This window comes from Natator depressus, chromosome 2 (genome assembly GCF_965152275.1).
Source record: "Natator depressus isolate rNatDep1 chromosome 2, rNatDep2.hap1, whole genome shotgun sequence".
Lineage (NCBI taxonomy): Eukaryota > Metazoa > Chordata > Testudines > Cheloniidae > Natator > Natator depressus.
In genome coordinates, this window is record NC_134235.1 from 185449895 (window position 1) to 185471302 (window position 21408).

The following is a 21408-nucleotide window of genomic DNA, read 5'->3' on the forward strand; positions in this document are numbered from 1 at the left end:
TATTTATACTGTAGCAGCACACACAATTTCCGAGGTGCTGTACAAACATATAGGAAGACACAGTCCCTTTTCTGAAGATTTTACAATCTAATAAGAAAAGGAATATATGAATGTCACGTGAAATGGATACAACATACAAGCATGGGCAGTGTGTAATGGAGGCTGGGGCCATGGCTGGTGCTTGGGGCTCCTCCGGGCAGCTGGGGTTTGGGTGGGGAGGCTTGGCTGGAGTTTGGGGCAGCTTGGGCAGGGCTCAGGGCGGCTTGGGCGGGCCAGCCAGGGCTCCCCCGGCTGCAGTGCGGGGCTCAGGGCTCCTCTGGCCCTGGAGGGCAAGAGGGGGGCGGGGGCGGGGCCTCGGGCAAAAAGGGGTAGGGGGCTAGCCTCCACAAACGGGGGGTTTATGCGCTGCCCACACATACAAGCCCTTTTCTGTTGCATTTAATGAGGCATATAGTTATTTCCCATATACTCCTCTATCTAGCCATTTCTTGACCAAAATCTTATAGGCGTCACAGTTGAAATGGGTCTGTCATAACCATAAGGGTAGCCCAAAATTCGTCCTTACCTGTAAGGGGTTAAGAAGCTCAAATAACCTGGTTGGCATCTGACCAAAGGAACCAATGGGGACAAAAGATACTTTCAAATCTGTTCCGGGGGCGGGGGAGAGGCTTTGTTTTGGGTTTTTTGTTTCTGTGTTTGTTCGCTCTTGGGACTAAGATGGACTGGACATCAATTCATGTCCTCCAAACCATTCTGAACCAGTCTCTCATATTACAGAAATTGTAAGTACAGCCAGGCAAGGCGTATTAGTTTATCTTTGTTTTCTCAACTTGTGAATTTTCCCTTTGCTGGAGGGAGGTTTGTCCCTGTTTTGTTGTAACTTTGAAACTAAGGCTAGAGGGCGTTCCTCTGTGTTTTGTGCATCTTTTGTTACCCTGTAAAGTTATCTTCCAACTTGATTTTACAGAGGGGATTTTTACCTTTTCTTTTTTTTTTTTAAATAAAATTCTTCTTTTAAGAACTGATTTTTTTTAATTTATTTTTTATTTTAGTGTCCAAAGATCCAGGGGTTTGGGTCTGTGTTCACTTTGTAACCAATTGGTTAGGATATTATTCTCAAGCCTCCCCAGGAAAGGGGTTGTAAGGGCTTGGGGGGATATTTTGGGGGAACAGGAACTCCAAGTGGTCCTTTCCCTGATTCTTTGTCTAACTCACTTGGTGGTGGCAGCATACTGTTCAAGGACAAGGTGGATTTGTGCCTTGGGAAAGTTTTTAACCTAAGCTGGTAAAAATAAGCTTAGGGGGTCTTGCATGCGGGTCCCCACATCTGTACTTCAGAGTTCAGAGTGGGGAAGGAACCCTGACAGGGTCCTAATGAGAGATTAAATGAGGACAGGTTGTTTTATGGACTATCTCAGGAAGGGTGTTGCATGCCTAGGGGGTTGGTGTAGAGGAAAGGTTAAGATAGTGTTGAGAGAAACACATTAACAGGGTATTAAGGCTGGCATCACTGCTGATGAAGTATAACAAACCTGGAGTTAGTTTGTTTTTCTCATCCATTTAAGGGTCTTTGTAGCTTTGTTTGATATTTTTTTAATTAAAAAAAGAAAAACGTCTTCAGATTGTGACTCTTTAAATGTCTTAGCAACCTTTGATTTCATGTAATGATGTATATCAAAATATCCCGAAGCAGATATGTGCCAAGCATTTATTTCTTATCTAGTTGTTTATATTGTAAAGCCCTGATCCAGCAAACACATATGTGTTTAGCTTTACTTATATGAAGGGATTACTCTCACAAATAAAAGTTCATCATATGCATAAGGGTTTGCAGGAGTGAGGTCAAAGTTTTATATTTCTCTGATTAAATAGTAACTGCTTGAACATTTTACAGAGTATATAACAATATTACAAATACAATAAAATGAGAATATTAAAATATAAAAAGGAAGACTAAATAGTAGAGGTGATTGGCAATAGTATGCAGATTGCTTTGTCACAAGCGCCAGTTCAAATATGCTCCAGGTCAGTCCCTGCAATTGATGGGTGACTAGTGGCATATGAGAAAAGTTAGTGATCTAGCCCGAATTGCTGCAAGGTAGTCATATTACAAAATGTACCACTATGCTTGCACTAATTACCACTCATGTTAGCAAGCTCAGCAGAAAGGCCAAAAATTGAAGGGGCATTGAAAATTAGTTACCCTCTTTTGTCTTAGGTGAAGTTTCTTCTGGAAGAGAACTAAGGTATGTTTTCAGGGGAATGTAGGGAAGCTTGTATTTCTGCTGCCCAAGTTTTACCTACTGTAAAACTAATTGCATCAAGTTAATTTCATGCTTTATCAACCTCAGGTTTATTAGTGCAAATTAAATTTCACAATAATGAGTCCAAGTTCTTGTGAAGCAACATGGAAACCTGCAGTTTCCATTCATTGCAGTAAAAATACATTTTGTGCAATTTGCATAGTGGGAGAATAGTCTAATAGTAAAGTATTTGTATTGCAAAAAGAGATGAATAAACTTTGTGAATAAAAAGAGGACCTTTGCTGTTAATCTAGTACCTTTCAGCAGCACTGAAAGGTACTGGAGAATGATTTAAAAAAAAATCAAACAATTGCAATGAATTATTTACTTTTATTATTATAATTTTAACAACATGGCTAACTTGACATCTGTCAGCAAAGCATTCACATGAGGAAGAGACTCTGATAAAGTTGTTCAAGCTACAACCTACTTAGATTGTTAAATCAAACTGAATATAAAGCAGGCTGCTTTGATGGGTTTATGGTTTCCACAAACATTTTTGTCAGTGACATCATCTTTTGCTTTGAATTCCAACATTGTCTTCTGTGGACAGGGAATTTCAAAATCAACTGAAAGTTTAAAAAAAAAGAATAATTATTATTTGCTGGTTAGAGCAAGTAATAGGAGGAAAGGGGAAATTGTTGGACCAAATTCTACTTTCACATCCACTGGTGAAATGCCATTGGCTTCAGTAGGATTATACCTTCAGTAACTGACAACACAGTTTCGCTTAGTCTATTAATTTACCTCACAATGAGTGAAATTTACCCCTTCACAGAGGACCTTCTTAAAGTTTGTGCATCACTTCAGTGCATGGTGGTGAATTTCACCCAGTAACTTTATTCCCGCTCTTTGAGAACATTTTGATTGTTATTAAAATTCTACCGTTGCTATACATTCATCTTTTAAAATGTATTAATATGTAAAGCATTTTCATTTGTATATAAGCACTTTTGAAGATTTGGACCAGGAAAAGTAGTATGTGCATTTATTAGAGATCACCATGGACCAAAATTCACGCCCAGCACACATGTAACTTTACTGAAATTTAATTCTCCATCCAAACTTTGTGGTTCAGGCCTCTTTCTCTGTCTTCACTCCCACACATCTCCCCTCACATAAGTGAAATTCTCCTCTATACAGAGGGCCAGAATAAGGTCTGTAGACTACTTAAGTCCCCTTTCTCTAAGTACCGAAATGGCACTTCAGAAGTGTACAGGCCTTTTTCTGGCTCTCTGCACATAGGTGAATTTTACCTCAAAGAAACATGGGAATTACACCACTAGGCTGCAATAGAAAGTCTTGCAACTCTAAAAAGAAAACAGGAGGGAATCAGTTGTTTTAGTTGGAAGATCATTACAAGCATCCTGCAGAGCTATGGACGTAGTTAGCTGTTTGAATGTACAATCCCACCGCATTTGTTTGAAAGAGCTTAGAACAGAATTGCAGTACCTGTGTTTATCATGATCAGTTTGCTCCATTATATTGTTCATAAGACAGTAGGTAGGTTCTGTGCAATAGCTGATACTGGGCATTCTGATGATTAGTGTAAATAGGAAATTTCAATGTATGTTTCAACACTTTCCCACAAAACTTGGAATGAAAATCAGCAGAAATTTAATTTTTTTTACTTTTACTTTCTTCAGCATTTTCACAAGGTGCATTTGCTCACCTTGTTGCTATCTTACAGCCCACTCAGAAGCCAATTACAGTTGTGAAATTGGGTCTTCTATATATGGAGGATCAAGACCTGACTAGCACCAAAGTATTTTCTATTAGGCAGGAGATTATGCTGTCTGAAAAGCAAACCATTTTAATGAGGGCCTGTTGACAGAAAACTTTGATTTGGAATGTGAGGGGGGGAGGACATGAGTTCTCGTAGGCTCTGTGGCTAATTCTGATGATTAGAGATCTCCGGGAAGCAAACCCAAAAACACTTGAAATAAATTTAGAATTTTTTCTCCAGAGGAAAATTGTTCAAAGAAAAAGAATGGATTATTTTTGTCCACAAAAGATATAGATAATGGGCCAAATTCAGCTTAGACCCCCACAATTCAACAAAGCGTTTAAGCTTGTTTCTGTTCAGCAATGCACTTAAGCACACACTTATAACTAAGCATATGCTTAAGTACTTTTGCTGAATTGCAGGGGCGCTCAGTTACTCCTCAGTTGAGAGCAGAATATAGTCCATGTATTCTGAACCAGAATTTGATACAGTATTTTCTTCAGTGATGGAAAATATGGTATATTTGATAGTAAAGCAAGAAACAATCAACTTAAAGAAACAAATGTTACCCTTGATAAATATCAGAACATAGTTTAAACATTAATCACTAACCCAGATCACCCTGGTGCAAGACAAGGGTAGGGGGCCCCTTCCAGACTCTGGGCCATAGCTCCCAACATAGCCCACCACTCTCCAACATCTCCCAATCCCCCTACAGTTCACCCCACCATCCTCCACTTGTCCCCAACCCCTCATCCTGGTGCCCCCCGCCAACACTCCCCACCTCACCCCATAGCTCACCAACAACTCACCCTGTCATCCACCGCCTCTGGGACTTTCCTGGCCACTCATTGACACAGCCGTGGCTCAGTGCTGTGTTCCTCTCCTGGGCTAGGGTGGCTCCTCCCAGTCCCAGTGGTTCTGCTCACTCTTATCGCCCACCCCACATGCACACAACACAGGCCAAATCTGAGTGAAGAGTGGCATTGTGAGAGTGCACAGTGGAGTTGCAGTGCTGATCTGGTTTGCCCCAACTGCCCCTCTGTCATGATGGAGGTGTGGCTGGATCAGATCTGAGTGGTGTTGCCTGCAATCCCATGTACCAAGTTGCAAGGCCACTAAATGTGGCCCGGCTGTCCCCTGTCGTGACAGAGGGGCAGTTGGGCCAAATCTGAACAGCACTGCAACCCTGCATGCCCTGTTGTAATGCCACTCAAATTTGGCCTGACTGCCCCTCCATCTGACGGCCTAATTTGAGTGAGTGGTGTTGAGACTCTGTGTACCAAGTGAAGTGCTGTAACGCTACTCTGTCTGTTTGGGCCCCCATAGCGTCGTTGGCCCTGGAGTGACTGCACCACTTTCACCATTGTAGCTATGCCACTGTCTAGCAAAGTATGTAAGCAGGTGCTGACCTTTAAGCATGTGAATAATCCTGTTGACTTCAATGGGACTACTCATGCTTAAAAGTAAATGTGTTCAAGTATTTTACTGGATCATGGCCTAAATCATGTTTTCTGTTCTGTAGAGAGGATGAGGCCTTCCCCAAGAGCCCAGCCTGAGTGGCTGGTCCTTATACTGGGTGGGAGGGGAGTCTAAGGAAGGGAATCATGTTCCCAACATATGAAGCAGCTTCACAGCTGCTTTTCAGCAGTTAATGTAGCTTTGAGGCTGTCACAGTTTCTTTATCTCTTATGTCTCAGTGCTTTGGGAAATGAAGGCTCATTGATCCACTGGCCCTGGTCTACTCCTCCCCTGCCCTGCTCTCTCACTACTGGCACCTAATGCAAAGCACTAGGAACCTATGCAGAGTTGGACTTGAGGTGTACATCCCCTGTACAGCTTCTTCAAATCTAGCCACCTATGCACACTTCTCAGTGGACCATGCCAGTTCTGTTGTCTCGGGGGATCTCAGCGCATACCCACAGTGCACAAGGTTATTATTCATGTTATTCACAAGTTCTGTGTTCATGACATACTCTCCATTTTAAAAAGAAATACCTTCTTTCTTCTGCATCCAGAAGACAGTGATATGCAGCGATATCCTTCTCCAGCTGTATTTTGTTGGACAGCAGAGTTTCACGATCCCTCTGCTGCTGCTCAGTTTCTGCTCTGATTTCTCGCACCTCTGCCTCTAGCTTGGTAATGACAGAGCCTAGGTTCTGAAGTTCAATGTCATGCCAGTGCTTAGCATCATACAATGAGTTCTCCAGACCCCTTTTCTACATGAAACATTAATTATAACACTCAGAACAAAGTCATAACTTCAGATAATCTTTGTAGTAGTGTTTCAGCTAGACCTCGGTGAACGGTTTGTGTGGGAAATTTGAAACCTCCCTAATCCTTTGCATTTGAATCTGCTGAAATGGAGACCCCAATATACTGGGCGTTCTGTTCATTACATATTTGTATTGTATCTGTGTATTGTGGCAATGTGGACTGATGAACTGTTTTGTCTGAGGCTATCTCAGAGTTTTTCAAACTGTGGGGCTTGTCCCCCCTACAGGAGCATGGAGGAACTTTGCGGGAGGGCGAGTGGTGATGCCAGGTGGCTTGTGCCAGCCCCCCACAGCGGAGCCTGGACCAGCCCCCATGGGGGGGTGGGGAAGGAGCATTAGCTGCACCCCCAACCCACCTCAGTGGGCCACCCAGCCTGTGGGTCAGGTTCAACATCCGCTGAGGCTGTGCAGATTTCTGCTTGTGGCAGCCTCCATGCCCAGCCCTGGCTCCACTCCCAGAGACCTTCTCAGGCTCTTCCCCCCCCCCCCCCGAAAACCCAAGAGGGGAGGGGCAGGTATTGGCCCTGCCCTAGCAGCATTGCCTGGCTGCAAAGTAGAAGCAGCCTGCTTCTGAGGAAACCTTGGCTGTGCCATTGCTAAGTATCTGTGTATTTCAAACTTACAGGTGTAGGTAATTTACTTCAAGTTGTGTTAAGGCCTCTGTTAGGTTTATTAGAAGGCTATCAAGCATACTTTTTCATGTATCTATTTTTTTCTGAGTTGTGGGGGTACAACCAAAATTATAACTCAAAGGGGTGCTCAGCTCAAAAAGTTTGCAAACCGTTGGTTTATCTGGTTACAAGGCACTAAAAATTGCTTAATATACGTTGTGCTCTATAACACTATGTACCCAATAATCTCATTGAGGTTGACAAATGTTAATGAATTAAAAGTGTTGAGGGATAAAATTTCAGAGCCTGATTTTTATAAGTGCTGGGCACCCACAACACCAGTTTAATCAATGGGAGTGCGGGCGTATAGGGATTTATTCTCACCAGGCGCATCAAGATGAGAATATGCCCTAGAAAAGCATATTTTGAGTATATTCCAGTGAGTATACACCAGTTCTAAATCGATAGCTACTTACCAGAGTTCTTAAAGATTCAGTCTCTGCTTGCAGACTCTGTATTTTGCAGGCTGTTTCATGGAACTCTGTTCTCAGGGATTCCACCAGTTCTTCCTCTTGGGTTTGTACAGCAGGTGCCGATTCTGTGGCTTGCTGACAACAGGTAATAGTTGTCAGTCACAAAATTCTTTATTAGTAATAATAATAAAAAATAATTTACATTCCTTCCATCCAGTAATGAAAGTAGTCTTTTGCAATTTGGGGCTACTCAGATTTTAAATCTGTCATTTATATTTTAAATTCCTTTAACAGTTTTGGATACTTTTAAGAGCATAACCACCACATTTTCTGTATATATATTGTAAAATTGGTCTATGCATACATGTATCCAAGGATACATACATATATTCCCATCAGCATGGTGCTTAGTGTTCATATAAATACATTAGAAGTGACCTGCAAAGAGAAAAATGGGGTTCTGCACTTTTTCCTCTTTATGATGTATTATATAATGAAAGTTTTGGTGGGTTTTTTTCAAGAAAGTTTTGTGGATTCCCCTCCCCCCCTTTCATTTTATATTAGAAATCCACAGCTCTTCAACTCTTTCTTTTTTTTTTTTTTTTTTTAATGGAAGATTGTAGGGTTCATAGAAGACTGAAGAACTAATAGGATTATGACATCAAGACCAATGAAGTAAAACCTGATTAATGAAGAGGGGAAATTATTATTCAGATACACCTCTACCCCGATATAACACGAATTAGGATATAACACGGTAAAGCAGCGTTCCGGTGGAGGAAAGCAAGTTCAGTATAACGCGGTTTCACCTATAACGCAGTAAGATTTTTTGGCTCCCGAGGACAGCGTTATATCAGGGTAGAGGTGTAATTTCATACTTTATATTTTGTTTTTTTAACACCTGTTTAACTCAAGCTCCCTAGAAATAGGCAACGGAAAATACTTTTATGAAAGATTAAACATGACTGCCTCTTTTAGTAAGGGAGAGACAAGATGGGTAAAGTAATATCTTTTATTGGACCAACTTTTGTTGGTGAAAGACACAAACTTTCGAGCTACACAGAGCTCTTGTTCAGGACTGGGAAAGGTTAAAGGTCAAAAGAGCTCCAAGTGTGCATCGAGCAAACATAAGATTTGATTTTCCTGATATTTCTCAGAAAAAACAAGTAGGAAAAATTCTCTTCTCTGGGGCAAAACAAACATTCAAACCCTCTTTTTCACATCTCAAAACCAAAAAAAGAACTCGGGCCCCACTTCCTCCTCCCTTTCAGGTCATTTTTATTACTAGTTTATGTAGAGTACTTTGGGTTCACACTGAATGCTCAGCCTAGCGCTATCCCACTTTGTGGCCTATTTTCTGACCACATAATCTTTTACCATGAAGGTAATATAACATTTAAATACATCTGAAATTTCATATGCTAATATTGGGAATGCATAGATACAGATACACAAATAGTAGGGTGTGGGCAGTTATATAGCTCAACTTATTTGTTACAGGATTTGACTCTCTTATTATCTCCATTGTAAAGAAATTTAAAAACCTATCTTAGTCCATATGGGTGAAATTCTTCCATGTGCAGAAGGTCAGCAAAGACACATTCATCATTTAAGTCCCAAGTAAGCCCTCAAAATCGGGCTTACATAGGACTTAAGTAATGCATTGTGCTGCATTGTAAAGGGGTGAATTCTGCTCTGACTAGATTTTGTTTATTAGACATAGTCGTGAGTAGCAGATGATGCAGAGTCACATTGCCCAGAGGCATTTTAGGGAGGGATTGTACCTCCAAGAAATACAATCTCCCACTGAACTACCTGATGAACTCCTGGTGTATATGGTCCTCACACCTGTGGAATAATTTGCACTTCTAGGGATGCACAGAGAGATCCATCCCTATGCTTCTACAAAGACTGCAAATCTCCTTATCCTTTGTATGAGGTGCACGGAGGAGGGAGTTATCCTAGTGTCCTCGCCACTGGGCATCAGCACAAGGGCCACTCACAATCTGACCCTAAGCCTGATGTGATTATTTTTGTGTCCTCCTGCTTTTATTCTTCCTGCACTTGTGCAGTTGTACCGAGGGGAGAGTGTACACCAAATTCCTTGTGCCTGGAGGCATTTGGGTGAGGGAGGGATGGGACAGGATTTCTTTCTAAGTGCATGTTGCTATGTTTTTGAAGTTCCTAGATAACCGTTTGATTTTAGGACGGTCTGTGCTATTTCTCTGCATTGTGCACTGTTCAGAAGTCTGGAAGCTGAGTTAATTTGTTTTTCATAGAATTAAAATAACTGAAATGATTAAAATAGAATAATGAAACATCTGGAAGACGATAGATCTGATAGTCTAATCAGCGTGGTTTCTGCAAAGGGAAATCATGTCTCACTAATCTCTCAGAATTCTTTGAACATGTCAGTAAAGTAGTGGATAAAGGAATCGTGATTCATGTAGACTTTCAAAAGGTCTTTCACAAGGTGTCTCATAGGAGGCTATGAAAGAAACTAAGTAGTCATGAGGTGACAGGTAAACTAGCTAATAGGAAACAAAGATAGCATTAAATGGTCAGTTATCATCATGACAAAAGTCTAACAGCAGGATGCCTCAAGGTTCTATACAAGGTCCCATGTTGTTAATAACCTTGAGGGGGGTGTATGTGAAGAGAGAGATGGCCAGTTTGGCAGGTGACACAAAGTTATTTAGTTTAGTGAGGAACTTCAGAGGGACCTCACCAAGCTAGGTGAATGAGCAACACTGTGGTAAATGAAGTTCAATGTTGATAAATGGCAAAGTGGTGCATTTGGAGGGAAATATTTAAAAAGCTTATATACCGTTTTAAGATATAAATTAACTATCAGCTCAGGATAGGAATCTGAGCATCATTGTAGACAAGTCAATGAAGACTTCAGCTGCACATTGAGCCAGATTTTTAAAGATGTTTGGGCACCTATGGCACATTTGAAAATCCCACTAAGTTCTTATTAACATCTTTACATGCATAAATACCTTTACAAATCTGACCTGATATGCAGCTGTGGTCAGAAAAGCAAAGATGATGTTAGGATGCGTGTAGAATAATACAGAACATATTGTAATGATGTTATACATAAATGAAAGGTGTGGCCTCATCTAGATAACTGTATACAGTACTGGTCACCCCATCTCTAAAGAGAGATTGTAGAATTAAAGGGAATTCAGAGAAGGGCAATGAAAATTATTTGGGTCTGGAAAAATTCTCATGTGAACAGCGATTGAAAAGAGTGGGATTGTTTATTTAGAAAGGAGATAAAGAAGAAGGGACATGTTAAAAGTATACTAAAATAATTGTATAGATAAGGTAGATTGTTCTGTTTTCATAATAACATAAATTCATTCATTGAATTCAATGAAATAGAAAGGTGGAAAATTCAGAATTGATCAAAGAAAATACTTATTCACACAATGAATGATTAGACAATGGAACCTGCTGCCACAGGATGTTATTGAGACTAAGAATTTAACACAATTCAAAAGGAGATGGGACGTTTACATGGATAACAAGAGTTGTTATAGTTACTGCTGACAAATTCTGGAAGAGATATTAAAACATCATGTTTCAGGGTTTAAGCCACTCTCCAACAATACATAAGAGATTTGGCAGAGGTCTAATGTTGGGCATAGATTACCCCACATCTGCTTCATGCAAAGTTGCTTACACCTTTCTGTGAACTTCTGGTGCTGGTCTTGGATCAGGACAGGATATGGGACTAGATGGACCACAGGTCTGATCCAATATGCAATTTTTTATGTTTTCTAAGTAACAGGTAAGGATCAAATTCCAGGCAAGATAATGGAGCAGCTGATACGGCACTTAATAAAGAACTAAAGGAGGGTAATGAAATTAATGCATATCAGGGGTTTATGGAAAATAGATCCTGTCAAACTAATTTGATATCTGTTTTTGATGAAGATTACAGGTTTGGTTGATAAAGGTGGTAGTAGTGTTGACGTAATGTACTTAAATTTCTGTAAGGTGTTTGAGTTGGTGCCACATAACATTTTGACTAAAAAACAAAACGATATAAAATTAACAGGGCACACATTAAATGGATTAAAAATTGGCTAACTGATAGGTCTCAACATATAATTGTAAACAGGAAATCATCATTGAGCAGGTCTGTTTCCAGTGGGGTCCAGCAGGGATTGGTTCTCAGCCCAATGCTATTTAATATTTTTATCAGTGACCTAGAAGAAGACATAAGGTCATCACTTATAAAATTTGCAGATGACACAAAAATTGGGAGAGTGGTAAACAATGAAGAGGACAGGTCACTGATTCAGAGTGATCTGGATGGCTTGGTAAACTGGGTGCAAGCAAACAATATGCATTTTAACCTGGCTAAATGTAAGCGTATACATCTAAGAACAAAGAATGTAGGCCATACTTACAGAATGTGGGATTCTATTGTGGGGTGTAGTGACTGAAAAAAGACTTGGGGTAATCAGCTGAACATGAGCTCCCAGTGTGACACTATGGCCAAAAGAGCTAATGCGATCCTGGGATGCATAAATGGGAATCTTGAGGAGGAATAGAGATGATATTTTACCTGTATATTTGGCAATGGTCAGACTGCTGCTGAAATACTATGTCCATTTCTGGTTCTCACAGTTCAAGAAGGATGTTGATAAATTGGAGAGGGTTCAGAGATAAGCCATGAGAATGATTAAAGGATTAGAAAATATGCCTGATAGTGATAGACTCAATCTGTTTAGTTTAACAAAGAGAAGGGTGACTTGAATACAGTCTGTAAGCATCTACATGGGGAACAAATATTTAATAATGATCCAATGACTGGAAGTTGAAGCTAGACACATTCAGACTGGAATAAGGCATACATTTTTAACAGGGAGAAAAATTAACCATTGAAGCAATTTACCCAAGATTGGATGTTTTTCTAAAAGATCTGCTCTGGGAATCATATTGGGGTAGTTCTATGGCCTGTATTATACAGGTGGTCAGTCTAGATGATCACAGTGGTCCCTTCTGGGCTTGGAATCTCTGAATCTATGGGCTTGTCTACACTGGCAAGTTTTATTGCCTTTTGGCGACAAAACAGCAATAATGTACACTCTACAATGGGACTTTTGTCGAAAAAAGCTCTCAGTTTTGGCAACAAAAAACTTCCACCCCTACAAGAGACTTTTGTCTCCCTCCCCTTCCCCCCCCCCGCCCTTTATTGTCGACAAACAGCAAATGTAAACACCACGCTTTTTTTTTTTTAATTTATTTTATTGGCCTCCAAAAAGTGTCCCACAATTCCCATGCTGCTGCTCTTGTCAGTGGTTTGAACTCCGCTGCCTGGCAGTCAACCCACCTCTCCCCCTTGCAAGCCCCGGGAATTTTAAATCTCATTTCCTGCTTGCTGGCTTCCCAGGTGAGCATGGCTGGCTACTGCACCAAATGCGCTCCTGCTTGGACCACCGCTGAGCTTTTGAATCTGATCAGCATATGGGGAGAGGAGTTTGTTCAGTCGCAGCTGCGATTGACCCGTAGGAATCGGGACACATATGGGCATATTTCTCGAGGCTTGTGCGAAAAGGACTATGATCGGGACATGCAGCAGTGCAGAGCGAAGATAAAGGCGTACCCATAAAGCTCGGGAGGCAAACCATCGCTCCAAACCTAAGACCTGCTGAATGCTATCCTTGGTGGTGATCCCACCTCCATCGCCGATTGCCCCGTGGATACTTCGGAGGCAGCAGAAAGAGGGGGTAACCCGGAGGCTGAAATTCTGGATGAAAAGTGGAGCTAGAAGAGGATGTGGAGCTCCCAGCTTGGTTGCCCGGTGGGGCAGGCAGCCAGGAACTTTTCTCCACTTCAGAACTGCTCTGCGGGGAGCAGGAAACAGATGAGACGCTGGATAAGTTGCTGTGGCTTGTGTAGGGAATTGAAAAGTGAGAGGCAGGTAGTGTTTTCTGTAAGCTGGACATGGCCCTGTGTAGCTAATCTGTATGGCCAAGCAGGGTGTTGATGGACATGGAGACCTGCAGGGAATCCTCCAGAGAGAAGCTCTGGAAAGTTTCCAAGAGGTATTTGTTAATCCTCTGCCACAGATTCGAAGGGATTGCAGCCTTGTTAGTTCCCCCATTGTAGGAAATTGCACCATGCCATTTAGCAATCACTGGAGCTGTGACCAAAGCGGCACATAGTTGAGCTGCATATAGACCAGGTTGAAAGCCACAAGCATGCAGTAGTTGTGCCCTGGTTTCCCTGCTTACCTGCAGCAGCGAGATGTCAGCCAGCAGGATGGCTGCCTGTGAAAAAGTATGTGATAATTTTAGAATGAGTTCCCTGCAAAGCTGCCATGCAAGCCGTGACCATTTTGTCCATACTCACAACTGCCTTCTCCCCACTCCCAGCACTCACCATGGTTGAGGTGCTTGTGGAGCTGTGTGCCTGCCTAGAATCGGTAAGAAAGTGATAGCTACAAGTTGCAAAAGGCCCTGGTTACTGAAATGTTTCAATCATTTGCTGGAATGTAACACTCCCTCTTCTGTGAATTGTCCACAGTGCCCGAGACCTTGAGGAACACACCACGCACCCCTGCCGACCAGCTTTGGCAGATAAGGAAGAAGCTGAGATGCAGCAAAGAAGACACGTTCTGGGAGGTGCTGCAGCGTGATGAGAGACAGGCCAAGGACAGAAAAGAGAATGCAGCATTTGCTAGGCAAGCAACAGAGCGGATGATAAAAGTGATGGAGGATCAGACAGAGGTGCTCAAGTCTTTGGTACAGCTGCAGACTGAGCAGATCCCTGGTCGATCTCCCCTGCAGCACATGCGGATGCACCGTTCTTTGCCAACCCCACCCCCTCTATGCTCTCACATTCCTTTTCACTTCACAGCCCTCCTCTGAGTTTCCCCATCACTCCACCCCCTCTCACAGCTGGAGCTACACACAGTTGTGAGGTTTTACCCTTTTTAACAATAAATAAAGGCTAAGCTATTGAATGGTACAGCATTTTTATTCTGTGCTCTACAAAAGCATATAGCAATCAATTCAGTCTCGGGAACAGGCTTCTAAATCATTTTGTTGCATGGATCTTGGGCCCCAAAATTGTACATGGATGCACCAGGGAAGCAACTCCAAAGAAGACAGGTGTTAGTGCCCCTCATTGTCAAAGTGCTTCCTCAAAGCCTCTCCGATGTTAATAGCAGCCCTCTGGGCTCCTCTGACAGCCCTAGCATCTGGCTGTTCAAACTGCGCAGGCAGGCGCTCTGCCTCAGTGCTCCACACCTGAGCAAACATTTCACCCTTAGATTCACACAGATTATGCAGAGTGCAGCACGCGGCTATGACCACAGGAATATTATCCTCGGTAAGGTCTAGCCTGCAATTGAGACACCTCCAGCGAGTTTTCAAATGGCCAAAGGCGCATTTGACTACCACGCGGCACCTGCTCAGTCTGTTGTTAAACGCTCCTTGCTACTGACAGGTGTCCTGTGTAAGGTTTCATGAGCCAGGGCTGTAAAAGGTAAACCAGGTCTCCCAGGATTACTATGGGCATTTCCACATCCCCCACTGTGATCTTGTGGTCTGGAAAGAAATTCCCCGCCTGCAGCTTTCTGTACAGGCCACTGTTCCTGAAGATGCATGCATCATGCACCTTTCCAGAGCAGCCTGCACTGATGTCCGTGAAACGCCCCAGGTGATACACAAGCGCCTGCAACACCATGGAGAAGTATCCCTTCCTATTGATGTATTCTGAGGCAAGTGGTCTGGCACTAAAATTGAAATGTGTGTGCCATCAATCGCCCTGCCACCGTTAGGGAAACCCATCTCTGCAAAGCCATCCACTATTTAATGCACATTTCCCAGAGTCATGGTCCTCCGCAGCAGGATGCGATTTATTGCCCTGCACACTTGGAATAATGTAGACTTCCCCACTCCAAATTGATTTGCAGCTGACCAGTAGCAGTGTGGATTCGCCAGCTTCCACAGGGCAGCTCTCATTCTGGTGTCCTTGCACCGCAGGTCGGGGGCCAGCTCAGCACATAGCTACAGGAAGGTGGCTTTAGGCATCTGAAAGTTATGTATCCACTGGTCTTCATCCCACACCTGCATGACAATGCGATCCCACCAATCAGTGTTTGTTTTCCTAGTCCAGAAGCGACGGTCTACCATATGCAGCTGCTCTGTGAATTCCAAAAGCACTGATAAGTTGCTGCTATCCATATCAGACTTGGGCGCCTTCGGTTCATCCTCTGTCAGTAACTTTGCGAGTAACTCTACTGCCATACATGATATCCTCATGACAGTTAACAGTGCATAGGAGAGAAGTGCAGGATCCATCCTCTCTCACTGCAGATGCTGGCCTGCACTACAAAGACTGACAGTTGGAAAAATGGCGCGAAAGGAAGCCAGAAACCGTTGGAGGGCTGGGACACAAAGCGATGCATGAAGGGACATTTTGCACGTCCCAGGATGCGCCGCGCTCCGTTTCCACCTTCCCACAACACCTAGCGAAAGATGGTGTCACCAGGCACTGTGGGATACATACCCACAGTGCATTGCTCATGCTGTCGACAATGGTGCCCTGAATGTGGACATGGTCTGTCGACAGAGAGAGCAAATGTAGACTCGCTTTGGTGACTTTGCTTTTGTCGATTTTTTTCGTGTTGACATTAGTTTCATCGACAAAACTTGCCAGGGTAGACAAGCCCTATGAAAAGTTGGGTATGTGTCAAAAGTCCCCTTTGCATGTGACACCTCTGCACAGTTGAAGTGCTGGTTGTTAGTAGAGGCTATAATAAATTTCTGTTTTTTAAATAGGAAAGAGTGAGAGGATTAACTTCCACATGAGGATGAGGAATAAGTGGGGAGAGGGGACTGAAGGAATTGGTTTCTCATAGGCAGTTATCACACTCCTAAAAACATGTAGTGGGCAACATCCTCAACAAAGGTAATTTGATGTAGTGCCATTGACTTCAGTTGGGGTAGGGTAGGCCAATTTAAGCCATCTGAGGATCTGGCTTACATAAGATCAGCTCTGTGAAAGATTTGCTTAACAAGATTTGAAGTGTAAGGATTTGATGAAGAATCTCCTGGATAAACTCATTTTTTTAGGTTCTTATATGGCTACCATCACCCTGGTGTCATTGTTGAAATCAAGGGATCATAGGCGCCGACTTTCTAATGTGCTGGGCTCTTCCCCAGGCCCCACCACCATTCCACCTCTTCTCCCAAGGCCCCCCATACCTCTTCCCGCCCCATTCCATCCCCTTCCCTGCACACGACTTGTACTCACTCCTTCCCCCTCCCCCCCAACGCCTCCTGCATGCCGCGGATCAGCTGATCCACTGTGGGTGGGAGGTGCTGGGGGGTAGGTGGAGGTGCTGATTGCGAGGACTGTGGGTGGGAGGCACTGGGGGGAGGGGGAGGCGCTGATAGGGGGGCTGCTGCACCCACCATTTTTTTTCCATGGGTGCTCAAGCCCTGGAGTATCCATGAAGTCGGTGCCTATGCAGGGATGTTTCTTTCTTATCTATAAAATAGTAACATTCTTTAAATTTAAATACTTTTTACAGAGACAGGCTGGACCTCAGATTCCTCTTTCCTTTCATTTTGCTGTCCTCCTTATCCCCCCACCCCTTTTGCACCCTCTATTTTTGTAGCAGCTCCGCATCGTAAACCTTATGGGGACTATGTCTTTTCTAAGTATTTCTGCAGCACAGCTGCAATCGTGATTTTACTGTGCTCTGTTTCAATAGTCAATGGAGAGTGAGATGGCTGTAAAAACGTAGGATTATGCGCTGAGCTTGGTACTGCAAAACTGTAATATTACTTACCTAAGTAGCTGTTTCCCCCACCTCCATCCCCCCCAAATCATGATTCATTTTAGCAGAGGAAAAGCTGCAGTACATTTCAGTGATTTTAGTTGCATTGTATGCAAGATGGCTGTGTACTGAGACATGGTAGATGAAGCAAGAAGGGTGAGGGGGCAGCAAAACAGAATGACAATTTTAAGGAGGAATGAAGGTAAAGCGAAATCTAGGGGACAAGTTTCCTCTCCACACCTATAAATGGCTCTCCTTTTATATGAAATCATATCACACAGTTATGGTCATTCCTAGCTGACAGCAGTCAAATCCTTCTGTTTGCTAGGATGTTGGGTGCTAGCCTATGTTTAATGGTCATGCATGTTTTTTCTTAAACTCTACCTTTTTATTTCCATCCCCAGCAAAGTAGTTGAGAAAGTGTGGCTTTTGACAAAAGATTTCATTCTTGAATCCTGTCGAGCAGTGGTTCTCAAACTTTTAGCAACCCAAGGACCCCCATTTTGATTTAAAATTTTTCGGGGACTCCCAAGCCCACCTGCTCAGCCCTAGGCCCCGCCCTCACTCCACCCCTTCACCCAAGGTCTCACCCCACCTCTTCCTGTTCCCACTCGCTCTCCCCCACCCTCACTCACTTTCACCAGGCTGGGACAGGGTGTTGGAGTGCATGAGGGGGTGTAGGGTATGGGCTCTGGGAGGGAGTTTGGGTACGGGAGGGGATGTGGGCTCTTGGAGGGAGTTGGGGTGCGGGATGAGGTGCAGGCTCCAGCCAGGCGATGCTTATGTCGGGCAGCTCCCGAAAGCAACCAGCACATCCCTCTGGCAGCGGCTCCTAGGCAGCTCCACAGGTGCTGCCCCTGCAGACAGGTGCCGCCGCCACAGCTTCCATTGGCTGAAGTTCCCGGCCAATGGGAGCTGCGGAATCTGTGCTTGGGGCGGGGGCAGCATGCAGAGACCCCCCAGCCCCTCACCTCCCCCCCACCCCCAAGGGCCACAAGCACGTGCTGGTTGTTTCCGGGAGCGGTGCGGAGCGAGGGTAGATGCGGAGCCTGCCTTAGCTCCCCTGCGCCACCAGACTTTTAGTACCTGAAATCTCCCGGTTTGGCTTCAGTAGCCTCTGGGAGACAGAGCCTGATTCTGGGAGACTCCCAGCGAAACTGTGAGGGTTGGCAACCCTAGCTGATCAGCAGGGCCAGCGGCCCCGGACATGATTCTGCCCTGTCCCCATTCCTCCCCCTCCCTCCCAGTGCCTCCTGCACGCTGGGGAACAGCTGTTCCATGGTGTGCAGCAGGCGCTGGGAGGGAGGGGGAGGAGTTGAGGGAGGAAGGGGAAGGAGTTGATCAGCTGGGCCTGTGGACCCCTGGAGTACCCTCAGGGACTCCCAGGGGTCTGCAGACCCCAGTTTGAGAAACGCTGCTGTAGAGAACTAATTTTCTGCTTTAGCGTCTCTGCATTGGAAATGATAGGAAAGCAAAAATGTGTATAGACTCCCTTATTTTGCAATGAAAGCACTGATGTTTTAAAATGGATATAAATAGGGCCACTTTCCACCCTCAGTTACATCTATGCCACCCCAATGAAGTCAGTGGATTTGCATGAATGTTTCTTGGGATGAAGCTGGATCAAGGTTCCTTAGACTGTTATCACTCTTTGTTTCAAGAAAAAATATTTTAATGATTACCCCAGGGGACTAGAAAAAATATATTTTTCTTCAGTTGCAGTATCCATTGGTGTTGGAGACAGCTGCAGAGAACACTGTAGGTGCCTACCTTGGTATGAAGCAAGGCACCTGTCTCAACACGATTTTTCTCTATATCCTTCTCCCAGTGAATTCTGATTTTTTCCAGTATGTCATCTAGGCCAGTTCCAATAGGAGCTTCCAGTTCTTCCAGCTGTGATCCAGCAAGCTGATTGTATAACATCTTCACATCCTGAAAAAACATACATATAAGAAAAAGGGTCAGCAGTCAGTTCCAGCTTTAGAGGATACTAAGGAGCACTTATGGTGCAATTCAGTTGTCTTGGTATGATGCAAACACATCTACAAAGCCATTATTTAAACTTTAGCTCTTGGGGCTATTGCAAGCTACTTAAAAGATCTGATTCTCCACTACTTTGCACCTTTTGTGGTCATTTACACTATTGCAAAGTGAATGCAGTGTGAGTGTAAAACACTGTCATTCTGTTTTGGTAGTGTTGAACATTTTATCTGCACAGGAGTAAATGACTGTATAAGGTGCAAAGCAGTGGAGAAGCAGGCCCATTGTCTGTCCCGCTCTGTGGTGGGAATATTCCAACTAATCAACTCTTTCATATGATTTCCAAAGTATGGTGTGTTACAGGCACCTTTAGGATCCTTTCCAAGAGTATAGCACAGCCCCCAGCTGAAACCTGTCGCTGTATAAGCATGTGTGTGTATGTATGTATAAATATGCTGTGTCTCAGCTCAGAGGATCTGCATGCTTCTTGGATGTGAGGCTGGGATATGAAAGGAATAAAACTTCCTGGAAAAGTGTTTGTTCATCACTGCTTGGGAAAAACTATTTTGATGGCTGGTAACTGGCCAATTATTTAATATTTATTTTCTGCAGGCCAACTTCAAGCCACCTCTTTTACAAATGCTTGTACAAATATTTTTGAGCACTGTCACTTGTATGGGCACAAAAACAAATGAGGTTTGCACATGTAGGCCTGAATTGTAGTCCTTTTACACCACCCTATTTACGTATACCATTTCCATATACTGCTAGAACAGTGTGAATTGGTCTGTAAACAATATCACCTACAAGTGATGACCGTGCGGCGAATATGCGGGCAAGGGTATGTAAAGATGTACGTGCAAAAATGGAGGCTGGGTTGAGGTCCCTTTAATATAATCATTCTGTTCAACTGTTTCCTGGGATGGCATTTCCATGTGAAGATAAAGTACTTCTTCTGGGTTCAGTTGTGACGTGCCTTATGTCCCTGCACTGGTAAATAATGGCGCATACGTCACAACCGTACTCCTCTGGGTACAGAAGGAGAACAGTTGCTACAGAGCCACTACTCCCTTCTAGGGCTGTCGATTAATCGCAGTTAACTCACATGATTAACTCAAAAAAATGAATTGTGATTAAAAAAAAATGAATTGTGATTAGTCACTGTTTTAATCGCACTGTTAAACAACAGAATACCAACTGAAATGTATTAAATATTTTTTTTGCATTTTCAAATATATAGATTTCAATTACAACACAGAGTACAAAGTGTACAGTGCTCACTTTATAGTATTTTTATTACAAATATTTGCACTGTAAAAATAATAAACAAAATAAAAAGTATTTTTCAGTTCACCTCATACAAGCACTGTAGTGCAATCTCTTTATTGTGAAAGTGCAACTTACAAAAGTAGATTTTTCTTGTTACCTAACTACACTCAAAAACAAAACAACATAAAACTTTAGAGCCTACAGGTCCACTCAGTCCTACTTCTTGTTCAGCCAATTGCTCAGACAAACAAGTTTGTTTACATTTGCTGGGAGATAATGCTGCCCGCTTCTTGTTTACAATGTCACCTGAAAGTGAGAACAGGCGTTCGCATGGCGTTTTTATAACCGGCATTGCAAGATACTTACGTGCCAGATGTGCTACAGATTCATATGTCCCTTCACGCTTCAACCACCAATCCAGAGGACATGCGTCCATGCTGACGACGGGTTCTGCTCAATAACGATCCAAAGCAATACGGACTGACGCATGTTCATTTTCATCATCTGAGTCAGATGCCACCAGCAAAAGTTTAACTTTCATGGTAAAGAGATTGCACTACGGTACTTATAGTAGGTAAATTGAAAATACTATTTCTTTTTACAGTGCAAATATTTGTAATCAAAAATAAAGTGAGCACTGTACACTTTGTATTCTGTGTTATAATTGAAATCAATATATTTGAAAAGTAGAAAACATCCATAAATATTTAATAAATCATATTCTATTATTGTTTAACAGTGCAATTAATCGCGATTAATTTTTTTTAACCGCTTGACAGCCTTACTCCCTTCCCTTCCCACCACACGTGGATGGGAAAGAGGCAGACTGAGACAGGGAGTGGATGGAGCCTTGGCTTGGTACAGCTGTGCCAGAATGGATGGGGAAGCAATCTAAAATTAGGTTATAGGGCTGGTCCAGCTTACTTCCCCAGTGGAACAAGGAGAATGCAGATACTGAA

General features: G+C 43.2%; 1 protein-coding gene across 2 annotated transcripts in view; it reads right to left on the bottom strand.

Moving 5' to 3' along the window:
* Positions 1 to 2680: 2680 nt before the first annotated feature.
* BFSP2 (beaded filament structural protein 2) overlaps positions 2681 to 21408 on the bottom strand; it is a 38312-nt gene continuing 19584 nt past the window's right edge. The window contains exons 4-7 of one of the 2 annotated variants that reach the window (XM_074945542.1): positions 18971 to 19132; positions 7393 to 7524; positions 6028 to 6248; positions 2681 to 2872 (exon numbers count right to left, since the gene is read on the bottom strand). In XM_074945542.1, coding sequence (XP_074801643.1) covers positions 2869 to 2872; positions 6028 to 6248; positions 7393 to 7524; positions 18971 to 19132 — 519 coding nt within the window. In that variant the 3' untranslated portion in view covers positions 2681 to 2868. Of the gene's footprint in view, positions 2873 to 5735; positions 6249 to 7392; positions 7525 to 18970; positions 19133 to 21408 lie in introns of those variants that run through there. The other variant, XM_074945541.1, reaches the window with a different exon arrangement.